General features: G+C 39.4%; 1 protein-coding gene across 8 annotated transcripts in view; it reads left to right on the plus strand.

The window, feature by feature from the left end:
- Window positions 1-24,832, plus strand: part of MTHFD1L (methylenetetrahydrofolate dehydrogenase (NADP+ dependent) 1 like) — a 157,118-nt gene that overhangs the window by 67,964 nt on the left and 64,322 nt on the right. For all 8 annotated transcript variants that reach the window (XM_040598296.1, XM_040598299.1, XM_040598304.1 and 5 more), the window contains 2 exons: window positions 22,587-22,726; window positions 24,406-24,447. In XM_040598296.1, coding sequence (XP_040454230.1) covers window positions 22,587-22,726; window positions 24,406-24,447 — 182 coding nt within the window. The remainder of the gene's footprint in view (window positions 1-22,586; window positions 22,727-24,405; window positions 24,448-24,832) is intronic.

The following is a 24,832-nucleotide window of genomic DNA, read 5'->3' on the forward strand; positions in this document are numbered from 1 at the left end:
AGAGGGATATCTTCTTACAGAAATCTTAAAAAGTAACAAAAATGAATATCAATAAAAAATGAAGGATTGCAACCTGTTGTAGATCATACTGACTTTAACAAAAAGAAGTAGTACGTCACTGAATGACGGCAAAAAAAAGGTTGAACAGGTAGACATTCTGTTTATCTGTATTCTGTTATCCTGAGGGTTTCTTTTTAAAGAATAGTTATTGATTCTTGGTTTTCTCATTTTTTCTTGTTCATCTTTATAGAAGTCTGTTTCTGATCTCCCTAAGCATTCTGTGCCTAGAAGGAATGTTCTCCATCCTTCTTTTTTTTTTTTTTGTTTTTTTTTTTTTTTAATGGAGCAGCAAAGTGCACACAAAGATTTTTACATCCTTGTTAGGGTATTATTAACACTATTAGTTCCTAGAGTCAGTTTTGCTAACCTCTGCCCTTCTCTTTCCATATAATTTGCAAAGATTGTTGGACATTTGCATGTAATATTTTGTTAACAAGAGCATTCTTGGGAAAAGTTTGATTCAATGTTCTGCTCTCACTTCTCATGTTTAGGTAAGAGTAACTAGGGTAATGCTGACTTGTGTGAAAAAATAAAGCATTGCAGTTAAGATGGTGAAACATGAGGTTTTCAAGGTAGTCTGGGCAAGTGTTGAATGTTTGTGTTTCCTTTTTAAAATGTGTCATCATGTCAAGGAAAAGAGTTGTTTTCTCCAGTGTTACTGTTGTACAGCTGAAGAGTCTGTTCATTTCCCTCTAATAATCAAACGTCCATTCAAAGAACATTTTGCATTCTGAATACATTTATTTAATGATAATAGAATAGGTATTTCATTAAGCCATGTTTGTTGTTCTATGGCTTTGTGGAATAAAGAGCAAAAGCATTTAGGGTAGCTAACATTTTTCATAGGCTGGGTAAAGTGACTTTGTTTCTCTACTAAGCAACCTTTTCAAGTGGGAAGTCTGTTATGTATTATCTAAACGGAAGTATGTTGGTGGAAATCTTGAGTCTTGATCCAGGTTTTTGATCCAAAAAGTATCGCCTTGATTTTGGATTCCCCTTCATTCAGTGCTTCCTTTGGACACTGAGAGCATTTAATGCTTTTTTTGGTCTTATCTACCTTTTTTGCAGTGTTCATCTTTGGCCCCAGTTTCTCTGTTGGGAGACAAAGCAGTTTAGCTGCAATAGAGGAAAACCTTTATGTGCTGCCAGCTAAAGGCTCTTGTTCAGTTTTTTTTCTACAGAACATAAATCCCCATGGAACTGGCTTCAAAATGAGAGTGCCTTCACTCTGCTGAGCAAAGAACTTCAGCATGACTTTTAGATCCTTGTTAGATTCTTAAAAGCAGTAGTTCCTAGAGCAGCCTACTTAAATAAACTTTGCAGGTAGTTGCAAGTGTAAATGGTTGTTTTGATGGTTGTAATTACTGTAAGCTTTATGGTTTAAAAAACCACATTGTTTCTGGTAACTAGTCAGAGCACATGGGCAGAGACTTCCATGTAGCACTGGCTGGTTTATTAAATGCTGTCCTAGCCTACCCTACACAACTGAAGTATAAAGTGACAGCTACGAATTGTGCATCAGTCGACACTGAGGTCACGTCCATACAGACAGAGCACCCAGTGCCTTGTGAAGCTACTCAGCAAAGCAGTTAGCAAAAAACTCCTGTGCATTCTGCTCAGTGTGGTGTGTGCCTGAACCCCATACAGCCGTTGCAACTCAGTGGGGAAAGTCAATTCAGGTAGCAGGAGTACAGGGCAGCTATGCTGCAGTTCTGTGACTAGCTGAACAAGTTAGTTACTCATTGTTGCTAAAAGTAAAAATTTTCACTGCTCGGCGTTTCTCTTTTGTCACTGTTCTCGTGCAGTTCATTCTTTCCTTGCATTGGATCTGGCATTCATCAGATTCTTCTATGAATGACTGGAGTACATGTTTTGGCATATAGGTTAGTTGTATAAGCTCATGAAAGATTCCAAGAGGTGCTGGAAGTAGTGTAAGGTAAGTGGCAGAACTGCGTGGCTGGGAGAGGCATTTTGGGGACCACGAGCTATGAATTTGGCTCTCAGCCTTGTGCAGCTGCATCCAAAGCAGGAACATAAGAAATCTGTGACAGGGTCTGCAATTAATTTCCTGTATAGTGGAATAAATATCTTTATGTATGCTAGCTTACTCACTGTAAGACAGGATGATGATATAATTTATGTATTTATTGGTTTATATATTTTTTATATGTTTATCTTTTTTTTTACTTAAGCCATGGTTATTGTAGAGCAGAACCTCCTGTTAAGTGTGTAGACAGTACTAAGGAGAATAGCAAGGCCTGAATTTGCACCACAGTTCTACAAATGTAGACACATTTTATTTTCTGTGTGGTTTAAGCAGCCTCCTTCCTCCAGCTGCCTGTTCCCAGTCCTGTGCAATCCCTTACTTTTGCCAGCACACCTGTTCATAGAGCCACATAATAAACTAAACTGGAAAGTTGGTCTTGATTGAAAACAACTACAAAAAAACCCCAACCTCTTCCTTCCTCTCACAGGCAGTTCCTGGGCAAACAGTTATATGTGTGACAGGGGGAAGATGAGTTAATGCCACATAAGATGGTGGTTTTGCTGAAATAAATATTTATAATATAGATTCATTTGGAACTTTAAAGTGCCAGTAAAGCTACTGTACATCCACAGTAACTAACCAGACTGAGCCTGCATTACTGGAGAAGCTAAGCCTGTCTCCTTTTTCAGCCTGTGCTCAACTGTTTTTGCGTGACATCCCAGCAGAAACCTATTGCCCTTTTTGTTGGCTTAGTTTTCTGCTGACTTAACACATAAGCAGTTCAGGCCAGAGTCACAAAAACACTGGAGCTGGTGCAGGGGAGGGTGAGTTGGGACAGCCAGCAGTGAAAAACCAATCTGTTGTGTAGATCCCACTGTTTGTGTGACCGTGTGCCATGGCCAAGAAAAAAAAAGTATCCTCTGAAAATGTTCTTTTTTAATTTATATTTAAACCTTACTTTCTCCCTCTGGCCTGCATTGCCTGTTTCTCTGCTTGTTCTGCAGCTGAAATTGCAGCATGCTGTGCCTTTTGAGTAGTGTTAGTTAATGATGTAGACAGTCTAGTTTTAAAAAAAAACAAATTAACTGTTGAGTCCTGTTGTGAACTCTCCCTAATTGAGGGCATTCCCTGCTTCAGTTTCAAGTATCAAAGTGAATCACAGGCCCTCACTAAGTCTGAGATAGCCTAAGCCTTCCAGTTCAGCTTGTCCATTCCCTCTTCCCTGAGCCTTCTTGCTATGTACTGACAACTCAGTCTTTTTGCTCTAATTGTGAGTTCTTGGTACCAGTTTTGCCACGGAACTTTTAGTGCAGTATCTCAGCTAGCACTGGGTGACTTGCACTTGTCTTCTCAGCCTTTTACTGCTTCGGGCCTGTTTCCCTGCAAATTGTCCCCATCCTTGCTGTGAGCAAGCGTGGCCCGTTGGGCGGCTGCAGGATACAGGCAGCCCCTGCTCCAGAAAGTGGCTTGTGTGCTGCGGGGCAGCTGAGCCAGGCACCAGCGGCCTGGGAAGCGGTGCGCTGTGGTACGTTGAATGTACTCATCTTCACAATTGCTATCGGAGCTTTTTGGTCTGGCACACATCTCTTTAGCCCCTCTGGTGGCAGCCGCAGTTCTGTTTCTGACATTTCATTTTCCTTTCGTATGAAAAGTTGCCTAAACTGGCCTGTTTAACTGATTCTACATCACTTGCTTATGGCTCACCTTAATTGTTCCATGGCAAGGACAGCTGACATCTCAGCAGTGGTGGGGAAAGGAGTTTGGTGTTTAGGCTGAGTCCTGTGGCGTCACTGAGTGGGGAAATATATCTTTATCTGTATTTAGGCAATTGTTTATTTTGGGGGGGTTTGTTCTGTTTTGGTTTATGGTGCTATCCTCTTTCATTCCACCTTTGTTCTTCATCGCTGTGCTCTGATGTAGGAATGCCAAACTCATGGCTGAGCCATGGAAGCTGGTTAATACTGAAGGTCACACCTGATGTTAATTGCAGCTGAAGTTTTTATTGATAGCCCTGAGGATAAATTTGCCACTTCTGTAAATCTTTAATTTTGCACAAATTTCTCTTAGTGCTTGTGTTCTTATTTCATGGTTCAAGGGAGTGTATTTTGGTTTACTGAAAGCCCTCTTCTGAAACGACCTTTGAGCCTCATCTTTCTTTCCTCCATGGTTTCCCACGATTACTTTGAGGAAGATTTTCTTTGTTTCAGAAGTGTCATGACAGTTTTTAAAAACAAGAACATTTCTGGATGTCGAGGTTAGAGTGATTGCCTTAAGTGAACAAAGAATTATTGTATTTGTTTCTCTGACAGCAAAGTCTCATGTCCGGACCAACACAATGTATGGTGTATATGTAAAACATTTGATTTAAACTCCAAAGATTCAAGGAAACAAGTGTTCTTGATGATATTTTGCCAGATAAGATGCTGCAGCATAGGAAAGAAACATTTCACAAAACAGAGTTTTGGGTATTCTTAAACACACATGTGTGCACACACATTACTTCTCAAGGATTTGGGAAACGGTGTATGGGTTCAACCACGCTGTAGCTGCTGCCAGTTAAGAGTCCCAGTCACAAGCACTGCATGTATGCAGAACAAAAAATAAAGTCCTTGTCCTAGAAGGACTTGCTATTTACTCAAAGGGCAAGAGGTGACAAGTGCCTGCTGACAGGCAGCTGGCAATGCACAGGAAAGTGTACCTTTATCACAGTAGTATTGCCATCCTGCTCACCTAGCAGTTTTCTTTTTTTTGTGATAGTTTCCAAGGGGGAAAAAAATTCTGGTGTAGTTTGCAAGTAAACAAATGGTGAGAGGTTCTGTAGGTTTCAGGAGTCACGTCTCGATGTCGGGAAGAGCAGAAGACTGAGTGCGAAGAGGCATCAGTAAGATGAAATTTATTCTAGTTGCTGGTGTCTCAAATGTCTTGCTAGGGACAAAGGTTTGTTTAGAGAGATGTGTCTTGAATTGCACCCAGAAATGGAGGGGACTAGACTATGGAACACATACTAACTTGTCATCCTTCAGACACACCATGAGGGCAAAGTGTTTTGCAATCCTTTTTCACTCCTCTAAGCACGTATGCAGGCAGCCTTGTTAAGGGAAATGAGATATCAGTAAACCAAAAAAAGGACAGGGAAATTATGGTACTTTATCAACACGGAACGCAGCTAGTCACTCCTTGTGATGAGTCTGGTCCTTGGCTTAGGAAGAGGTAATAATTTCAGATGCTTAACATATTTAACATCATCAGGGCTTTTTGTGTCACATCTCTGCCGCTTACTCCTCCTCCTGTGTTGGCATAAAGCAACAAAATACTTACCTTTGAATGAGTTCCTGTTCTGCATCAGTTAGATTGTTTCTTAATACTCTGTTCAGGTGAACAGATCAGATGAACTATTAGGTTTTTTAGTCAGTGAATACAGGCTGCCCAAGAGGTGTTTTGAAGGCTTAAAGGATGAATGAGGAAGAGAAATGAGCTTTCCTGAATCATATTTGTCAGTGTGTCAGAAATTATTGCAATAAACAACTTGGCAGATTGCCCCATCCATCTCTTTAATCCCTTGAAGGTGTTTTAGCTGAGGAGAAGGGATGTTGTAAATCAGAAGACAAGCGAAGTATGAACATGTTTTTGGAATCCTAAACCAAAGTCCTTCTGAAATTTGTTTTGCAGGCTTGGACTATATGTTTGGCTATTGCTTTCTTTCCTACTCATAGTAAGTGTGTCCCGTTCAATGCTGAGCATGCTATGCTAAGCAAGGTTGACTATGACTTTGTCTTTCCTGGTGTCAATCAGGCGACAATAGGAGGCTTATTGCAAGCTGTTGGTGCCTTTCTAAAGAAAACTTCACTTTCTGTTTCTTTTTTTAGTTGGTACACTTGGTGTAATTGGAAAGAATTTGTCACACATTTTTAATGGTATAAACTCAAGTAGAAGCAGTAAATTTTTATAAGCTAAGTAATTGACTCTTTTTATTGTGCTGGTACCCTTGTTAGAATAAACTAATGATGCTAGCTGCTCTAACTATCTTTCAGTACATACAAAGTTTTACTTCAAAGGGTATCCGTTTTACATACTCTCAGAACAGACATTGTGTACCAGGTTTATAAACCACCTTATAAAAATTGTATGTATTTGATACACTAAGTGAATAATCTTCAGTAGATTGTTTTAATAATATCACAAGACACTTAAAACTATTTTCTTAGTAGTAGTCTTTTTCCAAAAAAGGAAATAAAGCCCAAATATTTCAGCTAAACTTATTTTGGCATCAGTAGTACTTGCGATATTGTTACATTTAAATGTTGAGTTTGGGGATTTATTTTTAAATTATTTTGTTCTTTGATGCCACTAGAAGGGAGTTCCGTACAGTGACCCTCCAGAGAGCTTTACGATTCTGTCCAGTGTCTTTCTAGCTTGTGATATTTCATCTCTGGCTTCTTCACACCTTATTTTCACAAGACACAAAATATAATGCAATTATGTTCCAATATTTTGCTCTTTGAACCAATGTGTTTTTTCTTAGTCTAAGAGTTAAAGCAAGACTAAGGTTTCATGACAAGGTGGTTGACAGCATTACCAACGGAGGTGTTACTGGCCTACTCTTAAAAGTGTGTGCTATAAACGAGATAAGGGATGTCCAAAACTTTACAGTGTTTTCTGTGATCACATTCATAGTGCAGCTGCTCAGGCAGCTGTGCTTAGTGCAGCTGTGGCAGTGGGGTGCAGTGAAGGAAGGTGATACTCTGTTAGTCTGTATTGCTGCAAGGATCTTAAAATCATGGGCTAATTGTACAAGGCCCAGCGGTACCTCAAATTGCAAAATTACTGCTAGATCTGTGAATCTTTGCCATTCATGTGAATGGTGATGCCATTCACATCCCAGGTGCCCTTTTTATTTTTTTCTTCACATTGCTGAGGTAAAAGTAAATACCATTTCTTTCATGTGTTGTAAAGTGGAAACAAAAAAATCTTCCCTTTTTCTCCTTTGCTTTTAAAATCTTAGCAAGTTTTCTTACCCGTAGGCTGGAAAGTTTTCAGAGCTGAGATGTAGCACAACACATTTTCCTTCACTGGCAGGAAGTCAAAGTTCCTGAAAGCTGGGCTTACTTATTGCCTTGTCACAAATAATCTGGGTGCAAATCATGCATCCCTTGCTTATGGATTGCTGCCACTGAAAGTCAGGTGAAGATATAAATGGTTTTCTATTGCAGAAAATGCTTAAAACAGTCTTGAAGTAATTTATGAATTATTATGCCAAATGAGAATCAAACTTTTTTTTTTTTATCTTGTGTATGTTCAGAGTCCTTGAGAAAGTTCTAAGTGACTCCACATTTTCACTGCAGATCTCTTGGAACTTTTTCTTCTGACAGTTCTGATCTTTAGGTTACATTGCAAAATAAAACTTCATGAGGAGCACTGGGTGGAAGATAGCTGTCCACAATGTTTTTATGTGTCAGGAAACATTCTAGCATTGATCTTGGTATCATATGTCACTGTATTTCAGAGGTGAATTAATTTGAGAGCTTGTAAATTATGCAAAGCTAAACTCAAAACTGAAAGCTGATATTGATCATGAACTATTGAATTATGTCTGTCTAATATTACACTTGTCACAAAAAAGTGGTGTTTTGCCCAATAAGGAGAGGTGATCCTATTCTGAAAAGCTACCATTTATTTGGTATATATATTATATATAAATACGTATATATAAAATATAAATTATGGACTGTTCTGTAGTGAGATTTTAACTTCTTCCCTTTAAAGGAAAAATACATCTACAAAGCGTTAGAAATTCACTTAGCATTCCTTCACTACAAAATGTATTTGCAAATGTACATTCCCGAATCTGCTGTTGATACCCAGAATGATGAGGGGCAATTTACAGGAATAAAAGAACATGTGATTATAAATCATCAGCCATTTAGCTGAGTTCTCTGCTTTATCTGACAAGCATATCAGATGATCTCCTTCATAAAGGGACTGAGCTCCAGTTTGAAACTAGCTAGGATTTTTAACTCTTGCTGCTACTGTTGGTAAGCTATCTGGGTTTCCATGGCCAATTTGGACTCATTTAATCTTGCTCTGTAATACTGTTGTTCCAGCTTAGTGTTCTCTTTCTGAGGTGATAATTTTTATACTAACAAGCACAGCTTTTCTAATCTATAATTAGTGCTAGGCTTGCCATTCCTTTAACACAGTCTATCTGCTTGTTTAGTTTCTGCATCTCTTAGAGTGTTTGCTTTCTTCAACATAATTGCATGCACAGAGTTCTGCAAAGTCACTCTTACCTTTATCCTCAGATCAGTCACTTTTTTTTTTTCCTCTCATTTTCCATACATCACTCATTCTGTGAATGGCTTGATACTGCTAGGCTCCCAGGCACTTTTCTAATGTTTGCAAGTATGAAGTTCCCAAATTGCAGGTCAGATTTTTGTCATTAAGCTCCAGTGGCAATATCTGTTTGCTGATTATACTTTCATTCTGTTTCTCTTCATTTCTTCCTAAACACCACAACAGCTTTTTCCTGTGTGACATCCTAGTTCCTCTCCACGGTGGCGATGCTTTCAAACTTTGGCATTGCCAGTATACCCCCATAGGTGTTCCTCAGTCTTTCTGCTGAGGTTGTTTAGCAAATAGTGAGTGAGAGCCCTCGGGATGGTCCTCTCTTGTCCCACAGTTCTCCTACCATGGCTACCTATTCTCCTCTCTCGTATGTAATCATCATTTTCTCCTAGCCTTGCTAACACATTCCTATGTGTTGCTGTAGCAAGTTTTTTTTTTCCTGAAGGCCACAATGATGACATGTTTTCACATTATAGTTACTGTAGAAAGATTTGTATCTGGCACAGCCTGCCTCTGGTAGACAAAGTTTATATTCCTTACTTACCTCAAATTTTTAAAAAATTATTCTCTTCTTAAAATGTTTGAAAACCATTAAGTCTGTAGTTACTCAGATTTCCCCTCACTCCTCTTACATTACTTAAATACAGGTTTTGATGCTTCTCAGGTACAAGGCAGCAAGAGAAAAGAAATTTATTTAAAATGCTGATACAAGCTTTATGGTTCTCTTTTTCCTTCCAGGATTTTGAAATTCCTGATTCACTCTTTGTTAAGAGTAGTGCATTCAGCTCTTGAGTACTTTGGGTTTTTTAAATTCCATCTTTAATATATTATCGTGACTTCACTTTACTGATTTTTACTTTTTAATTTGTGTGGCTGAAGACCCTTGCAATTTGTTTTAATTTCCTTTGCAGACTCTGACACTCATTCTCTAGTTCAGCAACTCTGTCTTTTCCTTTCTTTTAGAGCTTGTGTAATTAATAGCTGCATATCTTCTGCTCAAAAAGTCTGCTCTGCAGGATAACAAAACTATGTATTTGACTGCCTTTCCTCCAAGTGACCAGGAGTTACCACTGCTCTCAGGTTAGATGCCATGGCATTTTAATCAGCACATTTATAGGCATTTGAATTCGCAGGTGAAGTGATTTCAGTGTGAGGAAAGCAATTTAAAACATAACAATGACATGATAGAAAATAATAAAGAGCTAGTGTGGCCTTGTATGGTGGTTTTCAAGGTGTTTTTGAAACTTTGCTGGTAGATGGATGCTGCTCTGTGCCTCACTGGCAAAGGAATTAAATGGTTTTCTCACTGCCTAAGAGCTGTGAAGTGGCATGGGTGTGTGTCGGTGCTGTGCTGAATGAATTGTCACGCTGTTAACTGAGCTGGCTGGGTCAGAAGCAAGGGGAGGACTGGACATGCATAGCTTATTTAAGAAAGCCATGCTTTCTTCTCTTTATAGGGGTTTTCAGGGTAGAAGGGAGAGGTAGTGAGATAGTGTTTGGGTTGGGATTGTACGCCTGGGCGATTTGTCGTGGTGACGATGGGGAGGCAGGAAGGGTGTCGTGAATGTTCCTGCTGGCTGGCTGGTAACTAAAGCTGACTGGCTCCTGCAGTGGTGGTGTCCAGCAAAGACCTCTCCTTTCTCCTCTTTCTTGCCCAAAAAAGACAAGGAAGCAAAGCTGCTGAATCAATTGCTTGTCATCAGCAGCACATGTTCTCTGCTTGAGAACTCCTGGTCTATCTTGTGGCTGACGTACTGTGGTACATGTCAGGAGGCATCTTGTTACCACCTCCATCTTTGAGCATCCTTAAGCAAGTCATTTCAGTCTCTATGTGTATGTAATGCCATTCTTCCCAATTTGTTTATTCAGTTTATAAACTTTCTTGAGGACAAGAACTGTCTCACCATAGCAAATGGTGAGATGCCAAACACTACAGTAACAGGAACTTTAAGGTAACAGGGCTTTTCTAGAGTCATGGCAGCTGCCAGTACTTATACATGTATCAGGAATTCACTGACAAACTGACGTGGTATTTTAATGCCCTGTATGCTGACCTCTTCTGCAACATGTTAGAGCTTAACACAGCGCTTTCCTCTGTCAGTAACATTCATAAATTAAAAGTCTGGAGCGTACAACTGTTAAGGGCTATCCATTATTCTTGGTCTCAGGACAGTTTCCAGAGGTAAAAATAGATAGGAAGGATCTGTCGTTCATTCAGAAAGTAGAGGCACTGCCCAGTTCCTGGTAAATAAAATACCACTCTACTGAGTAGAAATTGATGACATTGCAACTTCTGTCCTATTTATTCTCCTGCCTCTCCCCAAGTTAGCAATCTTAACTAGTTTTAAAACTCCCAACTCAGAAGAAGCTAATAAGCAGTTCCTTTTGTTCTTTTGTTACCTACTGGTTGCATTGCTTTTATTTATAAGAAGAAAAGAAGCAGAGGTTAAAAAAATGCAAATAGTAAAACATAATATATGCTAGGAAATTCTCTTAATTCATTACTTGGCAGAGGAAATAAAAGCAGGCTCCCTAGCTAACAGCGTTACTTTTGCTTAGGGTTATTTGGCAGAAAATCCATCATCCTCTCTCCATTTGTGAGTATTTCATATTGACTTACACCCTTTAGCAAGGGTCAGCAGGGCAGAGTATGCATAAAGAGTTCAACTCCCCTTTCAAAGGCTGAATTTTAATTTTAGTGGATGGTTTATTTTTAATATCATTTAAAAATGAAAGTTCTTTATTAGATTTTTTTGTTTGTTTGTTTTACTGGCTTTTTGATACTGAAATCTAATGTTCTTTTTATGGACTACTTGCATAAGAATTAGGTTTGTACAGACATTTCCATCATGTTGGAGAAATCATTTTTTGCTTTTTATCTTTTGAGCATTATTCTGAATCTGCAGGAGTGCGTTGTTGTCTGAAAGTTTTTATAATTAAAATTGTTAATAATTAATATGGAGGGGGCAATGTTTGTTTATTTACTTTGTGAACTGTTGACATAAATCTTCAAGGCTCCAGAGAAATCAATACAAATGTGAAATGTGCTAAGGACATAAATACATGTATTTCCATTTTTAATTATAGTAATTATAGTTGGCAGAGTTTTAATATAATCTGGTACAAGCTTATATTTAGCAGAGTTGATTTTCTGTTTTCCACTGGTATTCCATAAACACATACACACTGAGAGCTCAGTTAATAGGTGTTGCAGGGAGAATTATTCAAGGGTACATAGTCATCTTTGGGATCAGAACTCCAGAACGTTTCTTCTCATCCTGTGTTACCCTCTCTACCAGCCCATTTGAAATAATGTCATGGTTTGGGGGAAACTTTAAGGTATGTCTTTAGATCTTCTTGGAAGAAAAATGCACATGCAAAGGATTCCTAAGATTTTTATTTGCAGGTGTTTTGTTTTGCTTCATAAATTTACTAGGTACTCTATGATAAGACAATATAAAAGAAAAATACTGTGATTTCTCTGAAAGTGTGCTGACTTCAAATTGTTGTTTGTTTTTTTTTTTTAATTTTCATTAACTATATATGTTATTTTGTGCTGGGAACTTCTGAATAATTTTAACAGAAAATAGGTATTTCTCTTTGAAAACAGAAATTAAGTTTGCTTATGTATCTAATCTTAAGACCTGGTGAGATTAGCTTTAAAGAAAAATATCAAGAATTCATGACTAAGGTTATAAATTTGTTTCTAAACCATTTCTAAACATGTTAATTAGATTGCAAGTAATGGTACATTATGTATGGCCAGTATAATTTGTTAATGGGAAGAATGTTGCTTTGGAAAATAGCCAAAGTGCTTTTGAAGGTCAGATGTGACAATATTTGAAAGTGCTCAGAGACTGTTCTCTGATTCTATAAAACAATACAGTAAAAGAAAGATTAGTATCCTAAATGGTGTGTAGGGTCAGTTTGCTGCTTTAACCTTATAATTTGATTTTTGCAGTTTTATATAACTGTTGTGTAATTGATTTGATTTGATGGAGAAAACAGATCAGATTCAAATACATGAGAGGAAAATGTGGTTTACAACCATTTTAAAATTTGTGTGGCCTATCTGTCTTTTATATGGTGGCTCTTTTTGTTGGTTCCTTTATCCTTGATTTGCTATGCTGACAACTTCATTGAAGCTGACGATTCCAAACTCTTCAACTTTGCTTCCTGCAGTAATAAGGCATGTGCTTACAATGTATCTTCAATTTAGCCCTGACTGCAAGCTCTGAGTGGGAATGAAGCTTCAGGGACAGAACTGATGCTTTACATGCATGAGGATGCTGCATCTATCTGCTGCCTCCATCTACTATGCCTCAAACAGAGCTCCCAAGAGGCTGAGTAACAGCTTCATAAATCAAGGGTTGCAGGTTCAGCTTTTCCTGCAGCCAATTAGGAATTCAGCGTACAGTTTGGGGTCCTTCACTGCACAAGGAAAGAGAAAGCACAAAAATGCGGGGGAGTGCCAAGAACAACAGAGTAGGTCAGATGACAAGATGATGGGCAATTATGAAGAGGAACTGAAAAAAATTAATATTTTATAATCATTAGTAGAGGAAGATCCCCTAATAATGTACAAATATTTCAGAAATGGTAATGGGTAGTTTGCAATGGCAATTCTGCTGCCTTGATTACGTGAATTGTGGTTAAGTGGAGAAATTCACAATAGGCATTAAAGAATTGGCTTAGATGTGAGCAACTGAAAGAATTTGGCTTGTAAACTAGCAGAATTATGGTTTGGTTTGATTTTGGTTTTGGTTGTGTTCTTAATTGGGAAATCCATGTAGGAAAATCCTTCTCCATGTGGGATTTGTTGGTGTGTGACCTTAGTACCTTTGCTCTCCTCAGTTTGTAATTCTTTCTGTAAGATAGATTACGCATATGCACACACATATGGTTCAACAGACACAGTTATTTTCCACAGCAATTTTAACCAGCTGAGTCCTTTTTCCTCATGCAAAAATTATATTGATAAGTTTGACACAAGCCATCAATCTTATACTTTGAATAGCAGTTCAAATACTGGGTTTGTACAGTTTATTTTAAAAATACATGTGATTGCAACCAAGCTAATGCCTACCTGCAAAAGTTGTTGGAGGGCTTACAACCGAAAAGCTTCCACAATTTCCAAAGTTGCTTCTGATGCACTTCTGCATGCATGTGGCTATTTCACAAAGCCTGTGCAGCACAGTGGACTTTACAGACCTGCTGCTTCTACCTTCATCTGATCTTCTGCAGCTTATGCTGTACATTCTCACTGCTAGGCACTTTTTCCCATCTCCTAAAATACTAACAGGATCTGGTGCTTTCTCTCTCTGTGGAAAGTCTTTCTGTGTATTTCTATCTTAAATTCTGTAGGTGTTTGATACATGTATTGCACTCTTTGTAGAATTTCTGTGAGCGCAGAGCTCTCCAGCTAAGTTCTTGGGATGGTCTTGTAGAGTAATTTACAACCTTTGTGTCAGATGCTTCACTGGGCCATTTTTTCAAAAAGACAAACCACTAGTGTAGTGGAATACTTTCCTTCCTGGAGATATGTAACAGGAGATGCCCATTTTCATGAATTTCTAAAGCATAGCTCAGTAGTTTTGTCAAGAATAGTGTTGTTGGTGTCCCTTCCCAGGCCAGTCACTATGGGCATGTGTTCTGTCTCCTAGCAAAGACTAAGTGGAATGAAATAAAACCAAAACCTGTTCCTCTTCCTAGAAGGAGGATTCACTACGTGCGCATGCTGAAGAGACAGTGACTAAGTCATGGACAAAATTTTATCATAATAAGCAAGCACTCCCCAGGACTTCAGAAGGGCAGAGTGGGGAATACTTCTTAAAGTGTGTGCCTCTGTAAAGATTCTGGGGGAGTTCTAACAAGGCAGCAGCCCAAGGCAAATAGTTGCATGCATTATGGGGTAGGCTTACACTTCGGTGATTGATGACTCCATGCCTGGCATGCCTCGGGTGACTGCGCCAAGTGACAGGAGCATTGATCATCCTGATTCAGCGGCAGCTCTTTGTTGTGTGGCATCTGCTCCAGCCTCAGCCAATGCTACTCTCCTGCCATCCATGCGCAGGCGCTTCTGTTGTAGCAAGAAAAGGAGCATGTGTGGCTGGCAAGGTGAATTCCTGGCCTTGCCACCCCTTGTAGCTGTGCCCATCTGAAGGCATGTGGGAGCACGTGAAAAGCCGCAGCCCGGCATGTGGTGGTGGTTGGTTAGATGGATGTTTTCTCTTGAGTCGTGGTAGGTTCTGAGGGTACCCTTAATGGCTGCAGAAAATTATGTGTTTGCTATTCACTGCCTGTATTATCACTCATTGCCTAATTGTATTTCTGCTGCTCTTTAGAGGTATGCCATCTTCTAGGGCATATGGGGAGGTGGTGTTCTGTCTCAAGAATAAGATCCTTTGTTTCTCCCCTTTCCTTTTTCATGAATTGGTGCAATACTGGTGCTAAGGCAGGTGTTACTTCATGGCCATTTGATGAAATGGGTAGAACTTTTCCAGGGAAGAGATCTTCAGGCTCTTTGCCTGCCTCTTGAAGTCAGTGTTTTCCAGGTATATGTAACATGACTTATAACATGACTTCTCAAAGCATGTTCAAAGTCCATTTACTGCAGCTCTTCCAAGGGGAGTAGGAGGACCCAAAGCCCGAGAGCTCAACACAGAGCAGCCTCAGTTTGATGGAAGCGGTGTTTGTGGCAGGAGCTTCAGCCAAATGTATCTTTTAAAAGTGAAAGTAAATGAAAGTCTGGTAGTGAGATACAGAGAAAGAAACATGGTTTAGGTATGATGAAATTTATTTTAAGCACTTAGGGTAATACTGTAGGTACTGTAAGTTAATATACTCCTTGCAGTTGAGGAATTGTAGAAGAACGGCCTTAAATGAAGAGCCATCACTGCTGCTGTTAATTATTCCTTTCATGCAACTCCAAATAAAAAAGTGGTGAGGTTTTAATTATGCAATTACCAGAAGGCTAATAATTCTTTTCCAAAGGCCATGATGATCTCTTAAGTATGAGATAATGTAATTGCCTTATTCCTGTGCCATTAATTGTGCTCCATTTTAAAAACATGGTCATCTGTCTTATGAGCAAATGATGCTCTGTTACCTCAAAGGAAATGTGCTATGAATGGTAAAAAGATGCAACCTAAAATTCACAGTTCTTTTGTTTGAAATTTTCTAGTTAATATTGTAACAGAAGGAAGTTAGAAGAGGGAGAACTGTGTATATTTGGGTGCTGTATTCAGTTATGCATTGCAATTCATGTCAGGGGCCAGCACTTAGGCTATGAGTTATGGGTCTTTACATGAGTATAGGACACAGGAGTTAAGAGGAAGTGACTGTAAAACCCAGCAGGCTTACAGAGGGTTTCAGAGAAACATGTAGCATGTGAAGCCACATACAGCTCACTTTATTTCTATTAGAATTAATTGTTTGTGGTTTGTAAGATGTCTTCAGGTTTTTAATCTCCAATAATAAATCTAAATAATGAGCTTATTACTTGTGAGCTGGGAGAAGATGTCAAATTTTACATTCGAAATATCAGAGTATGGTTTGACAAGGTGGCTAGGGATGAATTAACAATTTTCTGCTGTTGAAATACATCTCCTTTCCTTCCCCTGCTTCTGCTTGTCTGCTTTTGCTGCTTGTTTGAACATGTTTAGACCTTGTCTGGTCTCACTTCAGCTGATTCAAATCTTACCCAGAGGGAAAAAAAAAAAAAAGTTGTTGTTCTGTGTTTTTCTGTTTGTTTTTTCTCTGGTTAGCCAATTCCAATGGTTTACCTTCCAATTAGATGATTGCCAAAATTTGTGGGAAGTCTGGGCAGCAGGGAGGGAGGGAGAGAGAGAGCAGGGAAGAAAGGTGGGAGACTCAAGACAGAAGAGGAATTGCCCTTTCAGCTAGGCAGAGTGTTCATTTCGGTTCAGCCACAGTGTAAAGCCATGCCCTAAATTGGTGCTTTGTAGGCAGGAACCACTGCAGCTGCGCTTCTGTACATTTTCAAGAGGGGGAGGCAAGCAGAGCTGTGGAGATGTGCAGAGCATGCTTTCTGTCACACAGTGCCACTCCTGTCAGCTCCTGCAGTTTTCAGTTTGATTTCCCCCCTGAATTTCAAATCCAGCTTGGGCAGCATACATATATAAGCAGGCACATAAACCCAACAAAGATAGTCGTATCCTTAATTGTGAGAGAATCAAGATTTAAGGGATATTTTCACCTGTCTGGCTTGTAGTAAATAAAGTGAACTTTCTGCTGGTTTTCTGTCTATAGTCTGGGAATAATCGGTGAGTCATTGTGTCTATTTATTTATTAAATATATGCAATGCTCTTGGAAAGTTAACAGCAATTGGTATTTAAAGTGCATAACTGAGAAGTTATGCTGTAACCTTTAGTTTCTCATTCAAAGCTGCTCTGCATTTCACCGGTAGAATTCATGTCTGATGGAAAAAGAAATGTTTCTGAGCAAAAGGTTGTAATAGCTTGTTATGGGGTCCCAAGGGAATCAGCCCTTAAATTAAGTGTATTCCTGGGAGCCGGGGTCCCCATGCAGCCCTTGCTGCCAGGAGGCAGTGGCAGTCAGCTGAGGCCTGGGACTCTGAGCCACTGTGGACAAGTCTCCTTTGGAGGAAGGGGTATGAGTTGAACTGCTGCTGTCATGGGGTATGATGGCAGGGAACTTGAATGTAAACCTTTGTTTTCAGCTGACTTATTTTGTTTGTGTGGAGAAGCTGAAAATTTCCAGGAGATTTTTTTCCTCCAAAGAAATTTACATTAGGAAAGATTTCAAGCACTAGAGCTTGAGTATTGGAGCTTGGAGGTTATGCTGCTGGAACCAGAAACCAGGCATTTATAGCATGTCTCTTGGGGGGTGCTTGTGCAGGTGGGCTGCTCTCTGTCTTTGGAGAGACTTCCATGCAGAAAGTCTCAAGTGAATAGTAACCTACTATTGAACATTACTTTATATAAGCTGCTTTCTGAGCAGCAGTTTAGTTTGGTCAGGACTTCTTGTGGAAGAAACCCCATTATTAGCTGTTAAAAGTGTGATACTTTAGGCTTAAAGAAGCCAGGACTGCCATATCTGCTGGCTTAGTCAAAAGCATGGATTGGTGGGCAACACTCAGAAACCCCCAGTGCCTGTACCTGTGCAGAGCACACACTGCCCTGGCATCTTTCTTTAGGAAAGGGTGAAAAGCGCCCATAACCTCCAATGAGCTTATGTTCTGCTAAACTAAGTGGCAAGTATTTTTCCTATTACCATTTCTTCTAGGACTCCCAACAACAACATAAAACTGTGATAGCTGATGGAAATTATTTTCTTCATGGCATGAAAAATGTTCGACCTTAATATATGCATGTGTAGTTTTCTGCTGGACTTTGTGTCCAGTGGTGGTAGCAGCAAGTGTCTGTGTTGCATGCCATCTGAGAACGCTTCGGAAGAAAAATGAACAGGAAAACTCCCTCTGTTAAGAGAGAGGGGGAAAAGTATCTGTTACATTCCAAAATCAGTCATAATAATGGAAGTTCACATCAAATAATTGCTGGAGTCAGAATGGACAAACATCTGGTTTATTCATCCCTAGCTATACTAACAAAAATATGATATCCTGTTAGAGAAATCACTGATCATCCTAGTTTATCTTGGCAGTTGTGCACCTTGGTATTTTTCAGTTAAACAAGAGCATATCAGTACTTTACAGCTAGCATGCCTCCAGCTCCAGGTTCACAGTTCATGTGCTTCTGTGACTTTGAACTCTTCTTTTCCTGAGTTTACTAGCAGACAGCTGCACCAGAACAGATATGTTTACATGTGGGGAGTAAATGGCAGCTTGCAGCTCAGAGTTTCCATTTCCTTTTACATTGTTCAGGAATCCAGGCTCAAATCCGTGTCCTAAAGCTTCGCCTCATGTGTATGCATCTGACTTGGCCCTTTATAGGACAAATATTTTATTTTGACATTGATTTGCTGATAGAAGGGGCAGACTAGGGAGAAGCTACTTTCACTAGAAATTACCCTCAGTTTACATGAAGTTCAATTGTGGGTGAAATATCTTTTTTTAAAAAATTCTTCAGCATCACTTTCTGTAAGGCTTTTGAGCAGTATGTATGTATGAGGCTAATGTGGAACCACTTTATGCAGCTATAGCATGATAGATGTATTTTTAGACAGAGAAAAATTATATGTTGTATTAAGCATGACGATGAAATCTGATTAGCTGTTTCAACCATGGCACTGGCTATTTAAGCTATTGTTATGTGTAGGTGATAAAATATTCCCAGATGTGCTTGGTAAGGTAGTAATTCCATGAAGAAGTTATGGTAATTATAAACAAGAAGCAAAACTATCAGAGTGATGGTTCATTTACCTGAACCCTGAAGTGGAATTAGAGACAACAGTGAATATCAGTTGTTCAGACTTTACATCACCTGACAGACTTCTCATCATCACTGTTGCTTAATTCCATGTTTATGAGCTTTTCCTTCCCCTTTTGTACCTAACTTGGATATTTAGGGTTCTTGGTCTAAATGAAAACTCCGGTTTATTGGTAATTTTGGTAGCTGAACTGAGTGAAGTAGGTGTTATATAAATTACATGTAGAAAAACCTGTAGTAATTGTGTTGTGGTTTGCCCATTGTTGTTGTGAAACAAGATTCCCCTATTACCCTGATGTGTTAGAATGACCCTAGCTTTTGGTAACCCTCACATGGATCTTTTATGAGAAGAAATTATTTGAACTTACTGGAGCATTTTGATGCAGTTTACTTCTGATATATATGTGTATATTAATTGCTATTTGACCTATGGCCCAGTATTAAGAGTAATGTAATGGTAGTGCATTGCTGATACATGAAATTTTAACTTTTAATCTACATTCTAATGTCCCTTATGATACTCAGGCTATAATATTGAAGCATAAAATGAAACAACAGAGTATTTATAGAATTAGGGTTTGCACTTCATATGACCACGCAGTAAGATAGTCCAGAGTGCTGTACTCACTGAAATTACACCCAGAAAATTATCTATTAGTATTTGTCCAGATAGTTGTCCAGTCTTGTCTGTGCAAGAAGGGGATCCAGAATGCAAAGCAAACCTGGGACTGTAAAATCCCTGATCTGTATTGGCATATGTCGTCATGGGGTTGTGTTCTCAGGCTGGAAGTGCAAATACCTGTATGATTTCTATGAGGTTGCTGAAGGCAAATCATTTACTCTTTACCTCCATTAGAACTGCTGTGGTTTTGACCAGGAAATCAAAGCAAGCATTTAACGGCATGCCAGCACCGTCATGTCTATTACAACCCCCCTACCTGCTTGCAGGGCAGCAGCACAGGTAGCAGTGATTCCGGGGGCTGGGAAATGGCCGCTTGGCAGGGGATGGGATGAAGAGGCTTTCCGGGAGGAGCACTGAAGTTGGGTACAGACACTGCGGGCAGGTAGTAGCAGTTGCGCCATTAACTTTCCTTCAGGTGAGGTACAGCAGACTACATCTGGCTAGGTAGATGTTTGCTCCCAAAAATCTGTGTCAGTTTACCTGTAATCTGTAATTGCCTTCTATTGACAAACCGTGAATGAGGAATGAGAACCAAAATAAATCTACCTATGTATCACTTTAAATTTCTGTTGTTACATTTAAAGTGATTATCTGTTTTATAATCTCTAAGTGCAGACTAGCATGAAACTTCCCATTCATAGTCTATATTTGTTTTTCATTGACACTTTCATCTGAAAGCAGGAAACAATCTGAAAGTAATTGTATTACGTGTTTCAGCACAAAGATTTTAAAATATAGTAGCTTGGCATATTACTCTATCTTCTCACTATCCCTCAGAGGAAATAAAAGGGAGTTGCAACTTTCATCCAGGCAGCTTTTCTACTGCGTCCTGTTTCCTTCTGCACACTGGAGAAAGCACCAATGTTTGTCTCCCTTTCCTCCGCTTCATCTGAAAAAATCCCTTTCTCCATGTTGTGGCACTCACATCGGAGAACACCAGTGTTCTGTTAGCTTTTCAGATGCTGGTATAGTATATGGGTTGTTCAGGCAAGCGTGCATTTTGCCCTCTATATCAAAGGCAAGCATTAAAAAAAATAGAGGAATATGCACGGCACACACAGCTTTCCTGGGCATTTGCCCTGGCTGCTTAGACTGCCGGAAGGGTGGCTAGCACCTCCCCAAGAGCTGTGAAGTGCTGTGTGAGTGGTTGCTGTGCTTACTGCAAGGCTGACACCTCTGCTTTTCTCTCACTGAAAGGTAGACTTGCAATCCCCCTTTCTCTAAGGAAAACTGACCCTTGAAGAGGCTTGGCATGAAAGGATTAGCTCTCTGGAAACTTTGTTTGGAAATGTTAGGAGACTGCTATGTGTGTACGCTGGCAGTCTCTGTAAGAGACAAATTATTTTCCCACCCTCTCAAGTACTTGCTAGTTTATCTATTGTTTATATTAAAGATTGATTGTGGTTATATATTCCTGACTGAGAGTTCTCATTAATCACCCTGTGCTGCGTAAGAGACTGGAGAAGAATGGAGGTTACTGGAAAGCAGACATCTGATCCCTGGCTCTGCTTTTAATATGACTTATCCTGACGTTAGCTTTGTTCCCGTGAATTATTGTGTTTGTGTAAACCTCTTTTTGTTTTGTTTTGTTTTCTTTTCTTTCCATGTTTGGTATGTCTGTTTTTCTCAGGGCAATTCTAAAAAAGAGAATATACTTATTACAATGATTTTGGAGAATGTTAATCACGACACTTGCCACGGTATTAATTCAAGAGGTCCCTGCTCCCCCTGGCATGCCCACCCCCTTGTTTGCTAGCTCTTGCTCCCTCCCCCAGCCTCAGCAGCCGTTTCCTCCCTCTGAGCAGAGCCACGCAGGCAATCGTTTCAGCCTGTGCAAAACGAAGAAAAGGTGGGAAAGGACCAGTAGAGTGAGGACAAATGCACGAAGTCTGGGACTCCCTAAAGCGCATCAGCAGCCAACAGAAAGATACTTTGTCCCACAGCAGCAGAGCAGATCTGTACCTCCTCCTCCTTCATGCTGCTGAAGGTTTCCAACCCCAAAATGTTCAATCAGCTGTTTGTGCTCCCCTCCCCTCCTAAGCATGAGGGTCAAAACTGCTGGCAAGAGGGAGAGAAAGAAAAAGGAATTTACTAGTTTTTGCAAGCTGATTGAGGTTATAAGGACATGTTACCAGCTCTGCTTGGAGTCAGGTCCAGAAGCCTCTGGAGCAAGCTATTTTCCCACCCTGACTTGTCTGCCTGAAAGTCCCTTCACATCTTCCAGAGGCATGCATTGAACCCATTCAGTATGTTCTGGTGGGAAATAGTTACACGGGCAAATTTTCAACCAACAGGAGATTTAATCCCTTGATTTATTTTTTTTAATTGCTATGTGCTTATGTTTGTCTACTAAAAAGAAATTATTTGCATTTTAGAAGAGGTAATTGCAATAATTGATATTTGACAAATCAGAGTAAATTAGCTCTGAAAATACTGACATAATTTGATACAGATTATCATCTTTTATTTGTAGCTCTGCTAAAAATACATTGCCAGGCATATCCTAATATTCTGCACAGGTTTTTCTCCTGAATCATGTTACATTAATATCTGACTTCTCTGGTGCAAAATCCTGTTATAGAATTCACTATTTAATAGTATCTTCAACACTGACACATGACTGTAACTGTTGGTTTGTTTTATAACTGGACATGCTCTCCACAAAAGCAAGAGATGACCAGAAGTTTTGCAAACCTGGGAGAATTTAGGTCCATTAGTTGTGATTAAAGAATATCTTTAGTAAAATCAAGGGAGGAGGAGTAATGTAGGGAAGTCATAATATCTGTAAGAGTTTGCAGACATTTTAAATAAATATAATTACATAGAAACAGCTATTTTAGAGGACTAGATGTTTTCAAAAGACTGATTCAAACTAATTTTGATTACTTGGGGTTTTTCCCTTGATGTGACTACTTTTGATGACATATTGTACATATCAAGAATAAGATAATTTATTTCTGAGTCGGGAATATTTTTTTAATCAGACTCAGTAATGTAAATAGATCTCTATTTGAAACTTCATTCAAAACTGAGTACTCATGTATATTTAAGTGTACTGTATGCTAAAGTAGAAATATTCTCCAGTGTTTAACCAAAAGCATGTTTTATGTGTGGTTTTGTTTTGGTTTTTTTAATGTTTAACAGTAACTGAAGCTGGCTTTGGTGCTGACATTGGGATGGAGAAATTCTTCAACATCAAATGCAGAGCCTCTGGCTTGGTTCCCAGTGTGGTTGTACTTGTTGCTACAGTGAGGGCTTTGAAGATGCATGGAGGTGGGCCAAATGTAAGTTTTTTCACCTTTCTTGGGAAATAAAATGGTTGCTAATATTTGAAATAAGTAAAATATTTTGCTTTAAAAAATACTGGAGGTAGCCCGTGGGTAGTATTTAGATATCCCTCCTGAGTTACCTCATTTTATAGACATTACCTCCAAAGGTAATGCAGGAATGGGAAGGCACAAATGAAAGAAGAGGGATGAAAGAACTCTGAAGTAATAAATCTTGCTGAGGGAGGGAAGTTTGTTTGCGTTTGTTTTTGTGGTTTTTTTTAAAGAGCTATAATATGTATATATATTCTTTTCTCTGCCTTTTGAAATAGCATTTGTAAGTGCACTGAAGTAGTCACAGGCTGCAAAAGTTGGCAGCTGAGGAGGATTGGGAAGAGTTAGGGTTGCAGGATGAGAGTGGAAGTAGGGAACATCGTTAGTGGAGGTTTTGAGATTTCTTTCACTGCATCAGTGGGAAACTCTCCTGTCCTTTTAATCTGCTCAGGTTAATTCCCTCAGGGATGCTGAGGTAACTGATAAAACTTTGCAAGGGTTTTCCCGGTGTACCATTAGTGACCAATGTACAATTTTTTGCTATTTAAGCCACTAAAAGACTCATACAGACTACTGATTGTAGAAGTACTCCTCAGTCATACAATCAGATGAGTCTGGTAGCCATGCAGACAGACACTTAGCTCCTAGAAACACTTCCATCTGCCCAGCAGCATGCAAGAGAGTGATGCTGCCAGGGAAAACCTCACTGGGTGAAAATACCAGAGCTGTTTCCACAGCCACAAAATTTTGGAATGCATGGCCTCCCTTACAGCTAATCATCCCTCAAAGCTAAAGCTGAGCTGTCCTTTTTCAGTTTTTCAAGTTGACGTAATTGTATAACTTTCTGTCAGTTTAGTCCAATTCTAATAAAAGTTTTCTTTATTTTTGGTGATATTCCCCCTTGCCTATCAAGGCAGATATATTATCATGTGTGTTATCATCCAATCTAGCAAAAATAGGACTTACATATGTCTTAATAACTGTCTCTATTTCTGTCAGATCTATGTCTTTAGAAGTATAAAGTTTCATTTGTTTACATAAACCATTCATAGAGGCATGTAGATACTTTTACTGGGAGGTTAACTATAAAATGGACCAAGGCCAACGCTTCAGACAAAAGTAACTAAGTCCAGTGCCTGGGATCAATGTATGTGGCCCTTGGAGACTCAATATAGTACTCTGATGATACTCTTTGCCTATATACCTTTATGCTTTCCGGCAGAGTAAATATCTTGCATGCAGTTTCTTGCCACAGGCAGTAACTACAGAACACCCAAAGATGATGTTCCTCTTCTAGTCACCTGTGTTACTGTTATTCCACCAGCTGTTAGAGGTTGCTGTCTTTGCACTGCAGGTGCATTAAGCATGTGGAATGGGATCCAATTACCTCCACTCTAATAAAACATTTACAAATAGTTGCTGAGTCACTACCTGTGTCTTGACACCCAAATACCGTAGGAAGTGTTGCTATTCTTCATGTACCAGTGTAACTTGGAATAAAGCAGAAGCTGCAGTCAAGCTGTGATATTGTGTGTGATTATGTGCTGACTGACAATGCAGAAACTAAGCAAAAGTGCACTGCTGACCATTTAGGATTATGACAATTGTCAGTCTGTGATGAGTTCAATTGTTTATTACTCCAGGTAACTGCTGGTGCCCCCTTGAAGAAAGAATACACAGAAGAGGTAAGAGGAACTATTATAAAACCTTAGGAGAAGTTTTTGTTTAAAGGGACAAAATAATGGCATGTATGGAGAGTTAGAACTTCTCATTCCTCTGGCTGGATAGCGTGCAGCCTCAGGTTTGACAAATAGCATGCTCTAATGCTGGCATTCAGTGAACATCTCTAACAGCCATTGCCAACAAGTAAAGCCAACTCGCCTTCCCCCAGCCACTTGGTGTTATCCCTCTTGTGTGTGCTATGTGTGTGACTAAGCTAGCTGAAAAATAACTTTTTTTCGGTAGCTTTTCCAGGGCCACTAAGTTTTCAGACTGATCAGCTCTTCATTCCAGTCCATCATACAGGCCTTTATGGAAGCACAAGAGCAGAGTGGTGCAGGGGTCAAAGAC

This window comes from Falco naumanni, chromosome 6 (assembly GCF_017639655.2).
Source record: "Falco naumanni isolate bFalNau1 chromosome 6, bFalNau1.pat, whole genome shotgun sequence".
In the NCBI taxonomy this organism is placed as follows: domain Eukaryota; kingdom Metazoa; phylum Chordata; class Aves; order Falconiformes; family Falconidae; genus Falco; species Falco naumanni.